The 21,418-nt window shown below is 46.8% G+C and overlaps 1 protein-coding gene across 1 annotated transcript in view; it reads left to right on the forward strand.

Annotated features, from left to right (window-relative positions):
- Positions 1-16,606, forward strand: part of LOC115325339 — a 31,167-nt gene extending 14,561 nt beyond the window's left edge. The window contains exons 2-5 of the mRNA XM_029986058.3: positions 5,850-5,991; positions 7,348-7,487; positions 11,315-11,438; positions 16,033-16,606. Coding sequence (XP_029841918.2) covers positions 5,850-5,991; positions 7,348-7,487; positions 11,315-11,438; positions 16,033-16,237 — 611 coding nt within the window. The 3' untranslated portion in view covers positions 16,238-16,606. The remainder of the gene's footprint in view (positions 1-5,849; positions 5,992-7,347; positions 7,488-11,314; positions 11,439-16,032) is intronic.
- Positions 16,607-21,418: the final 4,812 nt, after the last annotated feature.

The following is a 21,418-nucleotide window of genomic DNA, read 5'->3' on the forward strand; positions in this document are numbered from 1 at the left end:
AAATTTCGTTGTAGTATCCCTTTAAAGGGGTAGTGAAACGAAATTTTAGCGCCGATCTTGTTGCATAAATATGGGCTAGGGACAGGCACCACCTCGGAAATATAAATATTGCGCTGTAAAACACAGGAGAACTAATTTTAAACATAATTAAACGATTTCAAATTCTCATCTGGTGGATGGGGGGAAGTTCTCGTGACATCACTTGTGCCGAAATAGCAGCGCCGTTCTGCGGCAATACGGCGTGCCGGCAGAATTCGCCTAGGCCTGAACGCGTTTGCAAAGCCTTGGCGGAGAAAGCCAAAGCGTAGTTGGCCACAGTGAGCTCGTTCTCGTTGCGGCTCTTTGCACGACACGACCCGAGCGTGCTTCTGGCACGGCCGGTATTAGTTGCTGCGAGTCGCGAGCTGCGAGCCGACGTTAAAAAAGGATATGTTTGAACTACGAGGGTGTCAGCAAGAGCCACGAAAATACCTGCTCACACTCGGAGCGGACACGCGCGTTTGATCGAAGTGCTGGATTCGCTCTGTTAGACCGCGTTTCGGTAAGCGCTTCTGGACCGATCTTTTACGATTGCAACTCGATACTGACATGACACTCGGCAAAGAAAGGTTAGACCGACATCGTGTAGCTCCCACGAACTGCTATAGCTCGACAGTGACGTAGCGTCGAGTCAGAATAAAAATGGCATACTAATAACAGAGTGTACATACCGAGTTGCGAAGGTAATCCGTATGGCGTTTATTTGAGCTCTATATCACACAAAACAAGGAGATAGATTCAATGAAAGTCCCTTTTCGACGACAGCGTTCGTCACCGCTGTCTCAGAAAACAAGGAGATCGAGATGACAAGGGGAAAATATTGACCTCTGAAATTTAGTTCAGGGATCAAACTACTCATCCGGTAAGGGTCCACAAGGGTCGCGCGGGCATATTCCATTCAGCAGGCCAGCCGGTCATGGACAGACGGTCTTGGCCAAGGACCGCCGGAGCAACGGTGCGCCGAGTCGATGTTGCTGCTAGGCCTACTATATTCTGCCGAGCTCGCTCGGTCGGCAGAATCGTGGCCGTTGTAGCTCTTCTCGTGTGTTTGTGGATCCTGCGTTCTTGATCGTCGTGGTCTGTTTCAAGTACTCCTTCCTTTTTTCTTGCTGGTTGAAGTCGGGACGCACGAGAAGAGCACGTAGAAAAATAAATGTCCGTTGGTGGCCGATACCAAGTAACTGAGCGACGTTGTCGGCCTTGTTGATTTGATCGTAAAAAGTGCGTAAGACAGCTTCGGAGCTGTCGTAGGATTCTGTCGTAACCTGCTCAAAGGTTACGACAATTTCGTTTCGAGAGTACGGGTTTTCTCTCAAATTTGTCGTACGCACTTTTTTCGTCGTGAGTTCGCTTTGAGAATCCGGCCTCAGAGCTGGTTTTGTCAGTGCTGCCGTGGTTGCCGACTTGCCGTGGTGCAGCGTGCGTGCAGCCCTTGCACATCTCAAACGGCCACGTTGTCACAGGTCGTATATCGTCGACGCGCCACCAAGTGGCAACGCTCGTAACCAGAACATTCACGCCGCAGCCTTTCCCGACTGGCACAAGTGACGTCACGAATGCGCCCAATATCCCAAGACGCATCGCGCTCTACGATGGCCGATTTTTGAGCGCGCGCCCAATCGGGCCCATCAGGGTGAAAAATATAGCCATCCGTTCAAAATACAAACGCGCGATTATAATTTATGAATATCATTGATCATATTGAACCTATTTCTGACCATAATAGGTGTATTTCAAGTTTCGCTTCAGTATCCCTTTAAACAAAAGACAATCTGTTAAATTGAATGCGCCACCCGTTCAGGCGGCCCGGCCGAGTCGACGCGACCTGGACCCAGCCGCCATGTTTGTTTGGTGGTCGCGCCCCCTTTACACGTTTGCAGGCAAGGAGGTTAAAAGTACTAGGAGGGGGCACGTTGCAATATTGGTGAAGCCTAGTCATAAAAAGTTTAAACGATTTTGTGCCCAGCGTGACCACAGATCTGTCTGGCGATTGGTGCGCGTGACATGTCACGTGTGAGATGGATGGTTGATTGTAGAAGGACTCCTTGCAGGCTTGCGTGCGCTCCGTTCGGTAGGTTTTCTCAGATCGAAGTCTAGACTGTGGTGTATTCTAGTACCCCACAGCAAGACGAAGTCTAGCTACGGTCACGTGATGTGGTCACGTTGGCATGGAAGTGAGGAGAGTAAGGGGGAAAATGAGAAAGAGGCGAGGCGTCAAGGGAGCATGGCTTGTGGAGGCTACGCGGCCGACGTCATGGCCTCTCCTACCCTTCTATCCTCCTTGTTTACAAATCCGGTCTCAGGGCGCCGTCGTCTTGCCCAGTGGGGTGCGCTCCTGGGCGCGGCCATGATCCGATTATGATGCCTTAGCAAGGCTTCGTAATCGGATTACGACGCGTCCAAGCGCACCCCAGCCAAGCAAGATTGCAGCGCCCTCAAGGTCGCTGGAGTCGCGAATACTCCAGCTCAAGCTGTTACGTCATGCCATGGTGGTGGCGCTTCGGGCGCACATCCTTTTTAGGGGTGTGGGCGGAAGTCGCCGTGTGGGGCGCCCATTCATGTGTTGTTTTGAAAGAAACTATACACGTTTGCAAGTCCGGCTTCAGGGCGCTGCCATCTTGCTTGGCTGGGGTGCGCTTGGACGAGTTATAATCCGATTACGAAGCCTTGCGAGGGCGTCATAATCGGATTATGGTTGCGCCCAAGAGCGCACCCCACTGAGGAAGATGGCGGCGACCTGAGACCGGACTTGCAAACGTGTATATACCCTTTCAGGCAACATTTCATGGGCGCCGCCATCTTGGCGTCACGTGACTCTGCCGCCATAGCCGCCCTTCAGTTTCTCGCCGTTCCTCCGCGTTGTGTGCTGCACCGGCCACTACCGGAGCTTTGTTTTCGCGTTCTTTTACGTCCCGCGTTGAAATCGTGTGTTTTCTTTAGGTCTTTTCGACATTTCGAGTTTTCATTTAATCATTTCATACCTATATTAGCTCTTGTATTTTCTAATTTATGAAATGGAATCGGACAGCGAAGGGATCGACGATACAAGATTATGGCTTCAGAGACGATGTAAGTTCATCCCATTCTAACGTTTTTGTCGCTAATAAAGGGCAGTCAACACCATTGCGACATATGCAAATTTCAACTGACGCAGTGAGGCTATCGCAGTCGTGTTCCCACGTCATGTGCGCGCTCGTTTCTGTAAAGCTGACCCACATGTGAGCGATTTAGCGTGCGACGAGACGAGCGACGGCGACAATGACGAGAGTCAGCGACGAAGATTTCTCACTGTCGCCTGTTGCATCGCTCGGTTTTTTTGGGTTTCTAGAAAACGTCGCTCAGCGTCTTGGTCGCTTGCTCCCGTCGCTTCCATGCGGTTTGCCTCGTCGCGCGACTGCCCAAGCGACAGCGAAGCGGGTCACCGTCGCTTGTCTCGTTGCTCGCCGAACCGCTTGCATGCGGTTTATACTTAATATCGAGGCGCCAATGCTTCAGTGCTGTGTGCATGGAAATTAATTGAGTACAAACCATATGTAAGCGATTTGGCGAGCGACCAGATAAGCGACGGCGACCCGCTTCGCTGTCGCTCAGTATGTCACGCGACGAGGGAAACCGCATGGAAGCGACAGAGCAAGCGACCAAGACGGTGAGCGACGTTTTCTAGAAATCCCAAAACCAAGCAATGCGACGGGCGACAGTGAGAAATCTCCGTTGCTTGTCTCGTCGCACGCTAAACCGCTTACATGCGGGTCGGCTTTACGGAAACGAGCGCGCATATGAAGCGAGAAGCACAACTGCGATAGCCTTACTGCGCCCGTTGCAATTTACATATGTCGCAATAGTGTTGACTGCCCTATATTAGCGACCAAAACGTAAGAATGGGATGAACTTACATGGTCACCGAATCTTGTATCGTCGACCTATTCGCTGTCCGATTCCACTCCATAAATAAGAAAATACAAGAGCTATGTCGAAATATAAATATCAAATGATTAAATGAAAGTCCTTAAAATAGAAAAGACCTAAAGAAAATACAAGATTTCAACGCAGAACGTAAAAAAACACGAAAACGAGGCTCCCGTAGTGGCCTGTACAGCACACAACGCGGAGCAACGGCGAGAAACTGAAGGTCGGCTATGGCGGCCCGGAAAGCGCGCGAAGGGCGCGCCGACTGGTGGCAGCTCGAGTAACTGACTCGCTGAAAGCGACCTGCCTTCTCGTCAAAACGCCGAAACTGGGGCTGTACCAAAGTAGCTGGTAAAGGTGTGAAGATTAGTTTTTATGTGTTTTCTGCCTGCTCGGTATGACCGAGAACGTGAATAGGTGCCGTGGAAAGGAAAAACCAGTCATCGTCGGACCATGATTGCTTGTGCGGGAAGCCCTTTGGGTCGAATTCGCGGATATTTGTGGTCGTCAGATTTATTTGTTTTGTTCTGCAAGAACGTTGGAAAACCGTCGAGTTGTCCGGAACCGGCTATGCCGGAACACATATGGGCCTCGTTGAATGCGTTTTCACGTTCAAACGGCCGTCTGATCGTTCAAACTGTCGTCTGCATTTTTAAACTCGTTCAAACTGTCGTCTGCTCATTCAAACTAACGCGGTCAGTATACACCAAAGGTTGCGATAAGAAGTAAGTCTAGGACTTATGTGATTGAAGTTTGCTTGGGGTACGTATGCTCGGTGTAAACAGCAGATACACGGAAATGTTCATAATTGATACCTGTGTTCATCACCGACTTGTTATGCCTGATTAAGTTGGTCCGATACTGCTTGTGACTTCCAGTGTCGACGCCGAGCGTCGCAGTTACCGTCCACGCTTTTGCAACCCGAGCGATGTCGGGACTGAAAGTAGCGAACAGGATCTGATCATTTGAATCATCAGGCTTTGGCGTCCATTCTGCGGCGTTCCCGAGGAATGAATCGCCACACGTCACATTATTTGCGCGACGTTTTGCGGTGAAAAGAGTTGCCAGATGTCGCAGTGTTGCGTTACACCACGATTTGACGCCTTGACTTTAGGTCACGTGACCACACCGCGTAACGTCGGCTCACGCGACCACGTCCCGTGGCGTCATCTCATGTGACGTTGGTGAATAAACAATGTGTTCTTCACCCCCAGAAACGACCGCTAAGCGTATTCCGAATTCCTTAAAGAAACACTGACACCCCCCAATTTTTTTTTCCCAGGCAATTTATAATGGTGTTAAAAGACTACACAATCAATATTTTGTTACAGCGCCGCGTATATTTTTAATAAAGTCAAAAACCGCAACTGCTTGAAACCGAAACTGAACTGGGGAGGAAGAAGAAATATAGAGGAGAAAATTGCCAAAAGTCACGCTGTTGTGCCTCATTTTTTTTTTGTTTTTTTTTTTGTCAACGTATTAGTAACGTTTTAGAAGCCACAAAAAAAAAATGGGTGTCTTATTTTCAGTCTTCGTTTAGTATTGAGTGTGTACCTTCGATGACCCGCGACTCTGATTATCTTTGGTGGTTGTGTCTAAGCCATAGAAAACGGCACGTGACCACAGAAAAGAGAGTGAGCGCGACTCAAAATGGCCAGTTCTCGATGAGCTGTTTTAGGGCGGAAAGAAAACGAAGTTCGAGCCGTAAATTGGGTTCTGGGTAGTTGGGCTCTCCTGTGGCATGTGCAAATAAAAACCTTGGCGAGTGTAAATACCCTGTCAGTGTCCCTTTAAATACTACATTCAATGTATTATATGAAACTTTGATGACAAAGGTCGCTACCATTTTTTCGAGTATATCTTTGCTCGCTCACGAGACGATGATCGCAACGTTCTTTATTCAGGTTCTGCGGCGTCTGCCAAGTGCGCCTTTCCGAAGACAACCTCGTGCTTCAAGAGTCACCTAAATGACCTGACAGGCAACTTGACCGACCTCACCAGGAAGCAGGGCGCCGCGCTGGACGCTGCCTTGACCAACTACACAAAGTAACAGCGCCCTGAATACCTAGGACATAGACTTTCCGGTGTTTATGTTTGAGGAAAATCAACGAATGCTTTTCGCCCGTCATTCTCTTTTGAAATATCTGTTATTTCGATAATTTGTTTCGAACGAACGCCTGAAACGGTAATTATCGGTAAAAAAAAAGTAATAAAAAAAAGTAAGTCCATGTTGTTTTTTTTTGTTTGTTTTTTTCATTTTTACGAATCAGTGACCTTTTTGTAATTCCATTTTTTTACTTTTAACACAAACGTTTGTTTATCGGTGTTATTTGGTTAAGAACGATTTTGTATTTTCTACATCGATGGATGTTTATCGCTGGTCCTCGGTTACCAGGCAATCTTTGGCCTCTTGCTCCTTCATTTTCACGTGACATACTTGTTTATTAAAACTATCAAATCTAAGAAAATAAATAATGTTTTAGAACTTGGATAGGTCAAGTGTGTTAAAATATAAGCTTCCTCTACAAAAAGTTATTTTATCACAATATTTAGCCCGAAAAACCCATGTGGATGATTCCGAAACGATGCTCCTATTTTCGGGCGGCCGTATAGAAATGGAACCATATATTTCGCAATCGCTCCTTACTCAAACCGTGCCTCGCAACGCAAATATTGCGCAATCTTTTTTAAATGAATTCTTTTGGGGTAATTGGTATTCTATATAGGCATGGCCAAACTTAGCAACTTTTTTTTTTTTTTTTTTTGCCACGGCGTGCGAAGAATTAACAGCGATAGCTGCGTTTGCGCGTAGTAACAGCCACTTTTTGTGCATCTCCAGTATACATTAGCTCGATAACACTCGACACAGCCTTGTGGTCACTAAAGTATGTGAGAAAGTGAAGAGTAGTGTTTCCCAACTAACGTTCATTTGCAATCTGGCTTCTCTAGATAACCGGCCGCAGTGAACTGGTTCGTCTCGCTGTGTTTCACAAGTTCTGTCACAACACCATCGTTTATGCTCTCCTGAGAACCCTTATACATTTCTCTTCGTCACGATCACTCCAACACGGTTGAAAGAATATCCGGTCGAACTACCGAACTTGCGTGATTTTACCAAAAGCTCGCTCTGCAGTACGCAGGGATCCTGAGTTCAATCCCCCACCCTTACCCGTTTCGATCTGGATGAGCATCGTACCGACGTGCGTACTGCCCTGGCTAAATTTCTTATCTACAGCTGAAACACCAGCCGCTCACTGTGGTTGACTTATTCCCAGTTCTCTAAACATACACACAATGCTCTCACCACTCGCTCTATCTATAACTGACTGGATCTATCTTACTTATGATGTCCGTGCGTGTTCCTGTGTGCGTGTGTGTTTACACTGCTCCTTTCTTCCGCAGACAGTTTTCTGCAGCTTTCCAGTGTTTCGTGGAGTCGGAAAAACGCTGTGCCAGCTCCCAGGAAACGCAATACATCGGCCGTGTGCAGTCCACCTCCGATCTTCTCGTCAGGGAACTCACCAACAAGACCGCCTTGACGGGTAGAGTACACTTTGTACTTCTGAACTCAATATAGCCTCGTTATACTCGTCGTCACTAACTCTTGGCAAAGCACGTGTCTTAAATGAATATATATATATATATATATAGTTCGGCTCAACGGTGACGCAACATTCAGTCGGTGTCCCACGCTGGCCACCAGTAAGTAGCGTAGCAAATCCAGCACTACGGTCGAGAGCCTAGATTTAAGAGCTTGAGCAACTCAAACCATGGAGAGTGTTTGCCGTTATTATGGCGGATGCCGTCTGCGCAAGTTTGTCCCAAGTGGGCATGTGTTGCGTCGCCCCTTGCGAGAAGGAAAGCGGGTGGACACACCTGCAGGCAACCACCACTTTTATAACCTTCTCTCAGCTTACATTCCAGCGGTAGGCCATACACCACGTGACACCTGTTGAATATTTACAGCCGTAATCATAAATGGACATCGACTCGAAACTCGACTCGAAACTCGACTCGAAACTTGACTCGAAACTCGACTCGAAACTCCACTCGAGGCCGGTTGGGCGCTTCATCAACCGACCTCGACTCCAAATGCTACTTGACTCGAGAACCTCAAGGTTAATGTCAAAGTGTCGGCTACAGGAGAATGTGGGTTCTTCTCTAGAAGAAGAGGGGGTATAAACGAGTTTTCCTCTTCCGCTAACCCTCCGCTACGAAGAAACCGCCGCTGCGCCTGCGTGCTGATGGCCTTGGCTGAAGAGCTCCGGGTAGTGGAGGGGCTTAGCGGAGGGGGAAACACGGCCTACTAAAACTCGCTATAGACCTTTTCTGTGTACTCTCGTCCTCAGCCACCTAATAGGAGTATCCGGTATGGGCGACGAAAAAATACTAAAACGTTTCATCCGGAAAATAATAAAATAGAGGCGAGGCAAAATGAAAATGGGTGACGGTTACGCTTATCTCCTAAATGCCTTCTATTGTCGTGGCAAAGGCAAAACAATGTTTTCGCCCATACTGGAAGTAACGTCAATTCAAGATGGCGGCGCCCTTGCAGAAAAGGTCTATAGACAGGGGCGAGCGCGTAGTGAGCGAACGTGTCGGTTCGAGTTTTGGGCTGACCGTCCAGTCCTTGGACAAACGATCTTCATTAAAAGCGGAACCACCCCGATCGAGCTTTTGGTAAAACTCTGCTATCTACGTACGCTACATTAAAGCCCGCACCGAGACAAGCAATGGTGATTGCGTTATGTGTATGTTTACATACAGCCGAAAGTTAGTTAGCCCAAAAAGGTGTCTGATGTCTCAGCTGTAGATGAGTAATTTAGTCAGTGCAGTACAACCACTAACCCGGGGTCTTTAATGTGCACAACGCGGTAGTGCTACAGGACACCACGCCGGCATACGATGCTCATCCAGATCGAAACGGACAGGGGTGGGTACTGGACCCATGGATCCCTGGGTTCTGCAGCGCGAGCTTTCGCTCCACGTTCTCCGAGCTGGTGTGCGCTACACTCTTATGAAAAAGGGTTCGATAGTCCTCCTTGACGGGAGGAACGGTCTTGTAACCTATGCTTTTTTAGAAAGGGAAAAACTTTCGTCCCTGAAGCAGGGGAGCAAATAGTTCCTCCGTCGCCTGCATCTCATTATGGCGGCCCTGAATCGACCAAGTCGAGCGCAATAAGGCTTAACGAGGACGCTAGGTCTCTTGTACGGGACGAGAGGAGCAGCAAATAAAAACGTAACACGAGCTTTCCGCGAGCTGTATTCATTTCCGAAGTCAGATTCCCCCCACAGGTACAGAAACTTCCGTTTCGAAAGCAGTTACTTAGTCTTCTCGTCGTCAGCACTACGATGTTAAACGGAGACAACCGATACCCAGTTACTTCGCGCCCTTTACGTCTTACCTTTGTTGTTCCTCGAGTCACAATTTCTTTGTCAACCGCACATCACGGAGGAATGGAAAACCAATCCGCGAAACCAAAAGCCGCTCTCAGAAGAAAAAAAACTCGAAGCCGCTGTTGATCGCGTAGCGTGAAAGAAGTTTAAATCGCTTGCCACCAGATGGCAGGGTCAAGCAGAGTAATTGCAAGTAGCTAGGCTGGGTGTCGCTAGGTACCGCCCAATTCAGGCTCTACAAAAAATATTTTTATTCATTCAGGCCGCTGTCGCCGGCTCCTCGCATTGACCACACTCTCTCTATACACGGACTTTGGCACCACCGGCCATTGATGACTCGACTAAACCAGTATGTGCAGCCGTGCAGTTCCCGGAGTGGTCACTCCAAAAGAAATGGCTTTGCGATCGCGTCAAGTTCGGTTCTCGAGTGCGGATATCGAAGCCCCTTTCTCGAGTCAGGCTCCTTTCAACTGAGTTGGTTCTAGCAGAGTTTTGTGTAAGCCACTTGACAAAGGAGTGTTTTTAGAGCGCAGATCTTACGCGCCCGTTCCCGTATTAACCGGCGTTGGCGTCGACGTCGGCGTAACCGCGGGTTGCATTATGGGACGTCACAGACCCGTACATCAATAGTGTTTCCCGCTAAATTTAGCGGAGAAACTGCTCCCAAGCAGGGCATCTAGCCTGCTAGATGTAGGGGGGAAATTGACTTCAGGTGACTTCAACAACAATTTAGTTTGACCTCTAAATTTAGCGTGAAAAATTTCGTCACCACTTTCTGTCACGTGGCCTATACACAAATTCGGTTTCCCCGCTAGATTTAGTGGGAAATTTGACGCCACGTGTCCTTAACAATAATTCAGTTTCCCCACTAAATTTAGCAAAACAAAACAACAGAACAACAACAACAACAACAACAACGTAACATGACTTCGTGCAACGTGACCTAGGAACAAATTCAGTTTCCACGCTAGATTTAGCGGGAAAATTCACGTCACGTGTCGTCAGCACCAATTCACTTTCCCGCTAAATTTCGTGGGGAAAATGATGTCTCGTGGCTTTACGTCACGCGATCTAAACATAAACTCAGTTTCCCCGCAAAATTTGGCAAAAAAAAATTGACGTATAATCTCCCGTACTGACACCGGTGGTGACGTCTTTTCTTTAGTTAACTTTTTTTTTTTTTTTTTTTTTGTAAAAATTGCAGGAGTGCGCGTGTACAGGTTTGGTGGGCGCTAAAGATGTCCGGGACCGGATATTCCGAAAATCCCTTTTATGACGTAACGCTCCGCGAAGGAAAGGGGGTGGGGAGGGGAGACTTTAGCAGTACTTTGGAAGCGATCTTCTAAAACCTCCATGCACAAAATTTAAAAAAAAAAAGAATAATAAAAAATTAAATCATTTTGGTATTTGTGATTCTGAAGGTCAAACGAATGCGATTTATGTGTGTTTTACTGAAATACAGAAACGCTTGAGTTTCCTTTTAAGGGTGAACGGATGAGTATAGAAAACAACTGCTGCGCATGCGGCTTCCCCCCCTCATTGAACGTCATCGTTAGTGGATCCACGCAGCAAGGCCTAACAAGCATCAGCGTTGCCGCTGGTGGGTTTTCTAGTGCCACACAACGAAGTCAATCAATCAATCAATCAATCATGCGGCGCCAGACGCAGGCCTTGCCTTCTAGTTGGCATTGGAATGGGGCATAATGCTTCAATGCTGGGCGAACAAGTGGAACTCCATCCGGAGAATGGGACAAAGGGAAATATTGTGGAAGCCCTATTACACGCGTAGCCCGTAGGACTCCTGCAACCGGTCGCTAAGAACAACATAACCAAGCCTGCGGTCATGGTACTTCAAAATATTTGTTTCCAATAAAAAAAAAAAAAAAAAAAGCAGCGTGTTGTAAAAAATTAGGTTTTCATTAAACTGATTTTTTTTTTTTTTTTGCTTTTTCTGCGCGTTTTTGTGTTCTAGCCATCGTGACGGCGTACAAGTGCCACGACGTGGAGCGCTTCACACCGTGCATGTCCAAGGCGATACGCGATTTCCTCTCCGAACCTCTCAAGACATCGAAGGCTGACGCCAAGAAACTGTGCAGGTGAGGCTCAACGAAGATTTTTTGGGAAGGATGTGGTAACTATACGGATAAAATGTAAGAGAGAGAGAGAAACTAGAGCGGCCTCTGACGTAGGAGTGGCGATCTCTGATTGGACAGATTAGTGGGTAGACCCCAAGGCCAGCTGCCTCAGTCTCGGCCCGCTGTCTACCTCCAGTCGAAGCGAACAAGAGCGTCGACTGCTCTTCGTGGTGCGTCTTTTGTTCGAACGCTGTGCATGCATAATACAAAATGCCGTCCGCGGTTCGAATGCCGCGTGCCCAAGTTTCCTCCTTGGACTCATTGCCATGCGGCATTCGAAGCACGGATCTCGTGGTTACTTGCGCTCGAATCTGTATGCAGACTGCCTTTAATACGATGCATAAAGGTCATTCCATCTCGAACGTTTCAGGTGATGCGGTCGACCATTTTAGATTAAAAAAAAGAAAATAATTCGTGGCTTTTTATCTCAAGGTCCTGAACTTTTTTCGAAAAACTTTTCGCTGAAAACATTTTTTTTTATGGTGTGACAGCGTGGTTTGAACATTTAAAATGGGCGTAAATTTAGGCATTATTCACTAATTCAGTAAAAATCACTTTTTTTTTTTTCGAAACGCTTTACATTTTTGTTTTATGGAATTCAAACGGCTCTTAGCTTGCTATGTGTGATAATTATGCAAATTTTCTTGTTAAAATGTTTCTAAAAAAATTCAGCAAAACGCACAAAAAGTTACCACTTTTCTCAATGATTTGTTTAATTATTGCTTTGCGCCTGACATTTATAACTTTTTTCGTTTGTCTTGGCTTGTTTACCTGGAGGAATCCGAGAAGATTTCTTGGTATTCTGTAACCAAATCCAAAATTTGTGGCTTGTGCGCGGAGTCTAGGGCTGATTGTTGAGCACGTTCTTCTCAGTGTGTTGCCCGGTCAGAGTCAAGGTGGGAATACCGTCTACGTCCTCTTCCCCACCCCATTGTCTCTCTCGGCACTGCCGCTACTCGTTGCCGCGCTGCAACTCGGTTGTGCTTGATCAAGTTCTGCTCTCTCTTCATATTTCTTCAGCATATCTACATGGAAGACCTTCCTTCTCCCTCCAACTTCGAGCTTATAATCCACTTCATTTCTTTATGCAGTATACATGAAAGGACCCTTCCACTCTATAAACCTCTTGTTATTGTCAAGTCCCTTGTATTTCGCTTTGGCCTCCTCCAGGCATTGAGGTCCAAATCGACACGTTTCCTCTAGTTTTTTTCGGAGTTCCTGGAGGTAGTCATAGGAGGTATTCCGTCTCCTGGTTCAAGGTCTCGTTGGACCACACTTCCCTCTGGATGGTCAAAGGTACACGTATCCTTCTCCCACAGAAGAGTTCAATCGGCGAAAACTTCAAGCTTGAATGTGGCACCTCCATGCAAGCGGAACGCAGTGCTGGTAAATACCGATCCTAGTCTTTGGGCCTCTCTTAGCACATTTTTCGTGGCATCTTCTTTAACGCGCCTTTAAACCGCTCTGCTAGCCCATTGCGCATTGAAAGGTAGGGTGTAGTCAAAAGGTGTTTTATGAACAGCAAACTGCTCACTATCATCATTAAATCTGACGTAAACGTGGAACCAAGGTCACGAAGGACTTCTTCTGGCACTCCGTATTGCGTGAACATGTCCACCAAAGTTCCCTCACTACCGGCGTGCCGATTGATTCCAGAGCCACCGCGTCTAGGTATCGAAAGGCACCATCCACCATTGTCAAGATGTACATTTTCCACGAGTTAGATTTCGGGGCGATGAAGCCGATCAGGTGCACCGCCTCCCTTTGGAAGGACGTCGCAATCTTTGGCATGCTACCTAAGGGTGACTTGCCCACTGTTCCCCTTTGCTCTGTCCTTTGGCAGATGTCGCACGAACGAACATATATTTCAATGTCACTTGGCATTCCGTGCCAGAAAAATTCTTCGGCCCACCTAGTCCCACACTATCGTATACGTTCTGGTGGCCTGACATTAAACCACCATGAGCCATCGCAATGACCGCTTGCCTGAAGTTCTTTGAGAGAAGCAACTGCTCCGTTCTTCTACCCGAGCTGTACGTACAACTTCCGTACAAGTTACCACAACCCGCTTCTCATAAAGAATGCATACTTCGTCCTTCCTCGATGCTTCTTGGTGATCTTTCCGATGTTGTCCAAGCATTTATTCAAAGTTGGATCATTTCTCTTCGCTTCTCGCAGCTCCTGTGAGGTGGTTTGAGAGGGTGACACTTTTGGTTCTCTTCATTCGGGAGGCGGTGGCAGCGATTGATTCATATCCCTCTTGGTCTGCACCGCTCCTGCAGTGTCCAGGGTCTTTTCTTCACCATCTCCCAACAAAGGTAGACGCGCTTTTATGGGCTCCATCTTGGTCTGTTTCCAAATATCCTCTTTCATCGCATTTTCTTACGTGGATGTTCGGACGCCATCACGCGAGTTTGACTTGATTCATTGTCTGAGTCCCAGTTTGGACAGGAATCGTTGACGTCTCGTACCATATGCGGTACATTACCCAACACCAGATCGTAAGGCGGATCAGTCTCGCATTTCGCGGTTAGCTTTCCACTGAAATATTCGGAAGATATCTTACAGTCCTAATAATCCAAGCGCTAGCTTCAACTTTAAACAGCTGAAGTTAGCGCATTGTGTTGTCTCGTTCCTACTATCGTCCCTATATTAAAGCACTATCATGTTATCAAAGTTCCAGTACCAACTCGCACAAAAATTCGCATTACTCGATCCTCCTACCCCTGGCTCGGGGCGTATATACTCAGTTTCACCTTAAGTCCAGACGCAACCGAGGCCACAAGCTGATGTGACAGCTTCAAAAGCGCACCGTCATGGTGTTCGTCATGTTTCTGTAGGTGCCCCATTATTGCTGAACCAATCTTAAACAGAAAAGGCCCAGTGAGATGCGCTTTTCATGCATGCTTGATTGCTCCCATTACCTCGTAGCGTCGGGTTTGGACTTGGGCTGAAACGCTGTATAGTTAAGACTGTGTGTTGCGGCCGATTGCGAATGATCCTGCCTTCTTTCCTTTCTCGAGCACACACTCGTCCCCCTCTTTCTCCTTTTTGGAGAGCACGAACGTACCCAACCTAGTTCGCCCCTCCAGCTCGCACTTGTAATTCGGACGACGACATAACGCTACACAGATAGCAAAATATGTCACAAGGTATGTCTGTACAGCCACAGTTGACTCCCCGAAAAAACACGTAGAATAAGCGAAAAATTATTAACGGCGACAAGTAGTGTAAGTGGCTACCGCTTCGTAAAAATGACACATTTGAAATTGAAAGCTAAAATAACCCGCTACTTTCAAGTGGAGGTTACGCCTTGTTTTTGAATCGCAGTAACTGGTAACGCACGTAGTTACTTCGTGAGAATTAAGTGAGAATTTGTGCGTAAACAAATAGTGCAAGAGGAAACCGGTAAACAACCTTTAGAAATATAAATGTCAGATTCAAACAGTGACCCTTTTACAGATAAAGACGACTCCAAGCTTCGGGTATGCACATACGGGTATGCACATAGGTCTGAGGTAATCGGATTAATAGATGGATGTATGCGTACGACTGAAATCGCTTTAGTCGTGGAGTGGTTTGCACCATCGTTTGAAAACTGGACAATATACCTTTTTTCGATATCGAGTCTGGCAACTTTGATCGCTATCATCATCATCATGCTAGGTGGCGCAAGCCGCCGGCCCTTACAGTGGGTATAGTCATTACCATCCATCCATCCATCTATAGTGTATGGCATCTGTGTCAATCTAATGGCGCCCTTGGGCTGATGAAAGAAGCAGTTGAGGATACTAAACGGAGAATATACGAAGCCTCTACGTTCGAGAGGTCACTGCAACACGACGCACAAATTAGATACGACGGCTGCGTAAGCGTTTATTTTGGAATGTAGTCCAATCAATCTCTTAGCAGCAGTTTGGCTTTACAACCTTTTGATGGCAGATTTTTAATCCAAGGGCTTATGGGTCGTCGCTTCGTAATGGTTTGTTCTAACGTTCACCCCATCGCAACTGAAACTGATCAAGAAACAATTGTGAATTGATCGAAGAACCTATAGTAAAGTTGACATTTGGGCTAGTTTGTAGTCTAACATATTGAGGTATTTAGCGCACAAGGTAGAGAGAAGAAGGACAGGACAGAAAAGAGCGCTCTTTTCTGTCCTGTCCTTCTTCTTCTCTCTACCTTGTGCGCTAAATACCTCAATACGAAGAACCTATTCTCATGTGCCACTGATGTGCGAAGGTGAAGGTGCCCGATGAAGTAAAGTTTCATTACCGACATTTGTTTGTCGAAGATGAAACTGCTTTCTCAGCCACCAGACGGCACTGAATTCTGAAAATTATCTATTGCTCGTTCTGAGGAGAGTGTGTTACCTGCAGCTGAGCATACAAAAAAAGGTAGTGCATCTCCCCACAAAGCTCCCTCCATTTCCGCTTTCGTACACCAATCATATTTCGAGCTTTCGCCGCTGCGCAACGAGCCACTGCGCATGCGTATAACTCTTCTTGGAAAAGCCATTTCGCTGCCTTCACCTCCGCGTTGCTTTTTCTTCCAGCAACGTGGACGATGCCTCGAAGACCTGCCTGGTGGCCAGGAACTGCACTCCTGCGGCAGAGCCCGGCAAGAAGGCGGTCCGCAAGCTGTTCACGTCCTTCCGAACCATCTGGGGCTGCAAGGGCGGCAGCGGTGCTCCGGCCGCCGCCTCCGTCCTGCCGACGGTGTCCGTGATGCTCGCCCTGATTGCGCGGAAGATGCTGTGATACCCCAGTCTACTGGACACTGTATTGAACCATGGTTAAAGGCGCTAAAAAAGACGTACACAAGATAGAAGACGAACACAAGCGCCCGTGTTTGTTTTTCTATCTTGTGTACGTCTTTTTTTAGCGCTTTTAACCATGGTTCAATACAGTCAACACCAATTAGCCCAACAACAAGTTCTTTTACTATACTGGACACGTGGGAGCCGATTGAGGTCCGCGAAGGTGCAACTACAAAAAGAAAGCACGGAGTTCCCCAAGGGGGGTTTCGTGTTTTCGGTGGATACCGATGCAGTGTCGATGGCGCTTCTGAAAAATGAAGTGACGAACCACGTTACTCATCACTTGCAAATAAAGAGGACGCGTTGCCGAGCTACGTGACCTCAAAAGAAAAGGAACACTTTACAGTTATTGTTACGAATAAAAACTAATGCACGTTAGTTTTCTGTTACTTTTGGATGGCGGCTATTCTCCCCGCTTGGCATTGACGGCGACAGCGTTTTGCGACACCGGGACAAAGAAGTTACCGTTGGCTTTTTTTTTTTTTTTTTCTAAAGACGCCTAAAAACAGGACAAATTTTTTTGTTTATTTAGTGTAAAAGCGCCAAAAAAAGACGACTAAGACAAAAAGATGCTGCACAAGGCGCATCTACTACAATGAATTTAGCCACGCGAGCTAGCCTGTCTGATCATCCTGCCATTCATTGCAGCAGATGCGGTTGCACGTCTGTGTTGGATGAAATTAAGATTTTGACTCGACACCAATATCAAACAAGCAGAGAGGTGCACGAGGCAAATAAAATTCGTGATAGATTGCATTACTGGGGCATCAGTCGTTATATCAAAGAAATGTTTTGAATATATTAGGCAAGCGTTGCACCGACAAGTTGATGATTAACAAGTTCTTGGGGGCTTCTATTAGGCATGTGCTTTCCGAATAAACAACAGCTGCTAGTGCGCCCTCTGTTGTATTTTTTCGTATTTGTCCTTGTCTTTTTTCGGCGCTTTTACAATTCAAAATTATGAAGCAACTGGCTTCAATTTGCAACAAATATTTAAGTCTACTTTTTTGAAGTCTTGAAAGGAAGATGTACCGAGTAACGGAACCACTTTACCTGTTAAACGAAGTAAGCAACGTAAGTGCATTATTCGTTACTGTTTTGAAAAAAACGTAACGGGTGCGTTACCGCTTTACCCCCAAAAAGTGTTACCGCTAACTCCGTTTCCAGCAGCCCGTTACCCCTAACGCTGATACCGTAAACCCCGAACATAAGCCCTGGGCCCGTTTGCTCGAAGCCGGTTAACTTTAACCGCGCTTAAAAGTTAACCGCCCTTCCCTACTAGGTACCTACAAGTACCTAGCCAAGTTTGACGAGGGCTGGATGAGCGATAGCTCCGTGTTTTATTATGGTGTGGTAGCTGGTGTCACCTACTGGCTGTAGCGAATATAAGTGGCTTCCGTGGAAAGGTTCCCGAAATGGGGGGACCCAAAAAATGCGCGCTGCCTGGTTTTCGCGACGCAGCGCGGCATACTTCTGAGCTTAAGAAACAATTTTTATTGCTCGTGGTACAAATAATGGGCAAGGTAAAACTAAATTAACTCTTGTTTGGAAATTTTCGAAATATTTGGCTGTATGAAGTAAAGAAAAGCCTCGTTGAAATTTCCTTCCGAGTTCAAAAGAGGACGACGAAGTTGAGTCCTAGAAACGATGTGAAAGAAGTGAGCAGTGAAAGGCGGGCGGTGCGCCGGCAGCATGGTTGGCCAGCATGTAAGAACTGTATATAACACCGTCATAAATTGAAAAACCTGTAATTCGGCTCCACTGAAAATTGACCTATTAGTAAATTACCCGAACATCGAGAAGAACGCTGGAACTGTAATTGTACGATCTGCGCGCTGGCATTCCACTTATAAAAGATTTGAAGTAAATAATCATAATAAATCTTTGACGAACGCGCGTGCGCGGCAAAATTTGTTTTAGGCTTTTTGCTTCAGAACTGTTATTACAGCAGACGCCAGCAGGTGCAGCGCGTGTAACTACACTCGTAGCATGCACCTCGGTGCTTTTGAAATCTAGCAAAAGGTCTATGGGAACGCTCTCTGCTTTTGTGGGCTATCAATACCCGGCCGATTGAGTCAAGGCAATCCACTTTCCAAAGACGTTGCCATGCCGACAACTATCGCGTTCATTTAGGCTTAGGAATGGCCAGAGTCGAAAGTCTATAAAAAATGTGGCGAGATCATTGCTCATGTTTTGCGTTTTAAGTGAGGTAAGGCCAAAGCGAAAGCCTCCTGCACCATTCATTGCTGACTAGCGCGCCCGCTACTGCAGCTACTACGACGTATTATTTCCAAAGCGAGCGGCGCTCACTTACCGGGGCACCGCCATGTTTCCCCGCCGTCCTTACGTGACCCAAAATTCCCCCTCGTTGGGAAATCCGGTTAACCGCGGTTCCCTGGAGTCGGTGTTAATAAAATCGGGAGAAAAACAAATTTAACAACCGAATTGGAGTTGTTTTTGAATGAGAAGAGCCCAAGTTTCACCGGCGGAAAATTGTTCACTAAAGCTTTATTTCGTGTTGACTCGGACGTAGCCCGATCGGAAATGTCCGCGAGGCGGGTTCTTTCTTTGGAGCCCCACACACTCAAAAAAGGTAGTCGATTACAATTACTCTTAGCTAAAATATATTCTATTAGGTCATACTCGAATAATTCAAAAGAAAAGTAATTGACCGTTACATGAGAAAATAACCGTTACTTCTTTTATTACTTCAACCTTTCAAAACTGCATTTTTTTTAACCTTTTTCTGCGGGAGAAAACCTTTTGCACACGGCGCTCTGGTGGTGACATATCACGCTCCTGCACTTGAGCGTGAGCGGCGCATGCTTGATGCCGTGTTTTTATTGCCATCTTTTGGGCGCAATGAAGCCGCTGTTTCGCGTAGAGGAACAAGCAAGGCTTTCGCCTTAAAGGGGTGGTGCAACAAATTTCAGACTTTGGCCAATTAACTTCGGAAATTTTTCTGCGTCACCTATAGAACGAAAAGCAGAAAACCGCATCTTCTTGCGAGCACTAGTTCTTACTAAAAAAAAAAAAAAAAAAGAAACATCGAAGGTCAAAGTGCCTCTCAACTTTCCACGGGGACTTTCGAATGACGTACTCTTTGGGTTCACGTGGTTTCCCCCTGGGTCCTCTCTTCAGAAACCCCAGCCGCTTCCTTCACGATTGTCGACTTCCAAAAGGATTAGTATCGTCGAAGGTCGTGACGAGCGATCGACACAAAGGACGCTTCGCCACGGGGCTGACGGCGAGTGTAGCAGCGGAGAGGGACAGGTTTTGTTCGCGTATCCCCCAGAGACGCTGTCATTTTAGTTGCCGTAACCACGACAGGCGGCTGCAGATCGGCAAATAATTCGTTTTTTGCTTTGCGATTACGCAGCAGCATTTTTTCGGGGAAAGGTGACGTGGTTGAAAAAACCCCGAGACTGCGGGTAAACGACACAACACTAAAAAGTCTCTAACACAGCTGAAATTTTTATTTTCCAAACCTGGTTATATAGGCAACCTGCAATGCTGTTCGGTTTGACGCCATCTAGCGACTGAAACAAGAAATATTGGGTACCCCTGGGAGTGGCGGCTGCATTGTTCAAACGTGAGCTATTACTCTGGTGGCGCCGCTGAGCCTAGTGTCTGAAGCAAGAAATACTGGGTATCCCAGGAAGCCGTGATCGCGTAACGTGCCAGTAGAGCGGAAGCTACGGCCCTGGCGGGCCAATCGGAACGTGACTGCGTATCACCGGAGCGCGCCTCAACTCCGAAGAAGTATCAGGCTTTTCGCTGCGTCATGCTCCAATATGTGTGCGTTGCGCTCGTATACGTCGCACATTTCGAAGCCTTCGGCACGCAATGTGGGGCTTATCGTTCGCCGTTTGCCAAGTTACAACGAGATAGGGTGTAACCGTGCGCTCTCACCCTGCTGGCGCCGCCTGGCCGTTGCCGGCTGCCTATAGGCACTTCGATACAAAAGAAAAAAAAGGGGGAGAGGGTGAGAACCCCAAAGAATGCCACTTTCCACCAACGTAACCTCTGACTAAACAACAAGGACAACAGACTCTGCGTCACGCACTTCTCTTATCTTTGACCCCTCGCTTCCCAACCGCCAAACACACTGGTAACCCCAAGCCCAGTAACACATATACAAAAAAAAAAAAAAAAGGAAAGAACGACCCATCGTCCCTTCCACCCGAAAACCGACAGACATAAACCTTGAAGGTCAGAACTTCTCACAGCCTAAGAAAACGCCGCAGTTCATTGTCCAACCCAAACGACGGCTTATTAACTGCATTCCCGTGACCTAATATCGTTAATGACTCTTTTATCAACCGCTTATGATCATCTTTTTCCCGCAACTCTACTGAAGTTAGATGCCACAACGGTACACAGTTTCTACATTCGATAACATGTTTTGACACTTCGGAGTACGGGTCTTGTTTCATTATACAACGTTTGTGTTCCATCATGCGCTCATTTATACAACGTTTAGTCTGTCCAATATAACAGAGGCCACAATCAAAGGGTATCTTGTAAACGACACCCGACGAACATTCTACATCCTTTTCTCTGTGTTTTATCGTGCAACCTGAAACAGTTGAGGCAAAAGGGGTCAAACGGCTCAATCTATAATCTGTAGAAAAGGCAGTGCCAATATTAAACCTGCTGGCTAACGCTTTGATGTTGTGCGAAATTTTATGAAAATATGGAAGGACTACTCGCTTTGAAGGTCCAGGATTTTTCCGAATTGACTTCTTTGGACATATCATATACATCAACTGCCTTAAAATATGTTCCTGTGGATATCCAGCAACCTCGAAACGTTCTGTCAGTCGACGAAGAGAAGAGCCAATAAAATGTTAGCATGACTTCTGTACTGTTGAATTGACGAGATTCCGAATTATTCCCAGTTTGACATGTTTAGAATGGCAGCTATTGAAAGGAAGAAGAGGTTTTGCTGCGAACTTTCCGTACTCCCAACAAAGGCCTGAACTATTCCTAAGTTGAATATCGAGATACTGTAAACGGTCGTCATTCGGTCTCTCTAGCGAAAACTTTAATTCTGGCGCTGCTTCGAACACTACTTTCTCCAAAGAATCCGCCAAGGAGCCATCTGTCGAACAAACCAAGA

Source organism: Ixodes scapularis, unplaced genomic scaffold (genome assembly GCF_016920785.2).
Source record: "Ixodes scapularis isolate PalLabHiFi unplaced genomic scaffold, ASM1692078v2 PGA_scaffold13__105_contigs__length_92229423, whole genome shotgun sequence".
In the NCBI taxonomy this organism is placed as follows: Eukaryota; Metazoa; Arthropoda; class Arachnida; order Ixodida; family Ixodidae; genus Ixodes; species Ixodes scapularis.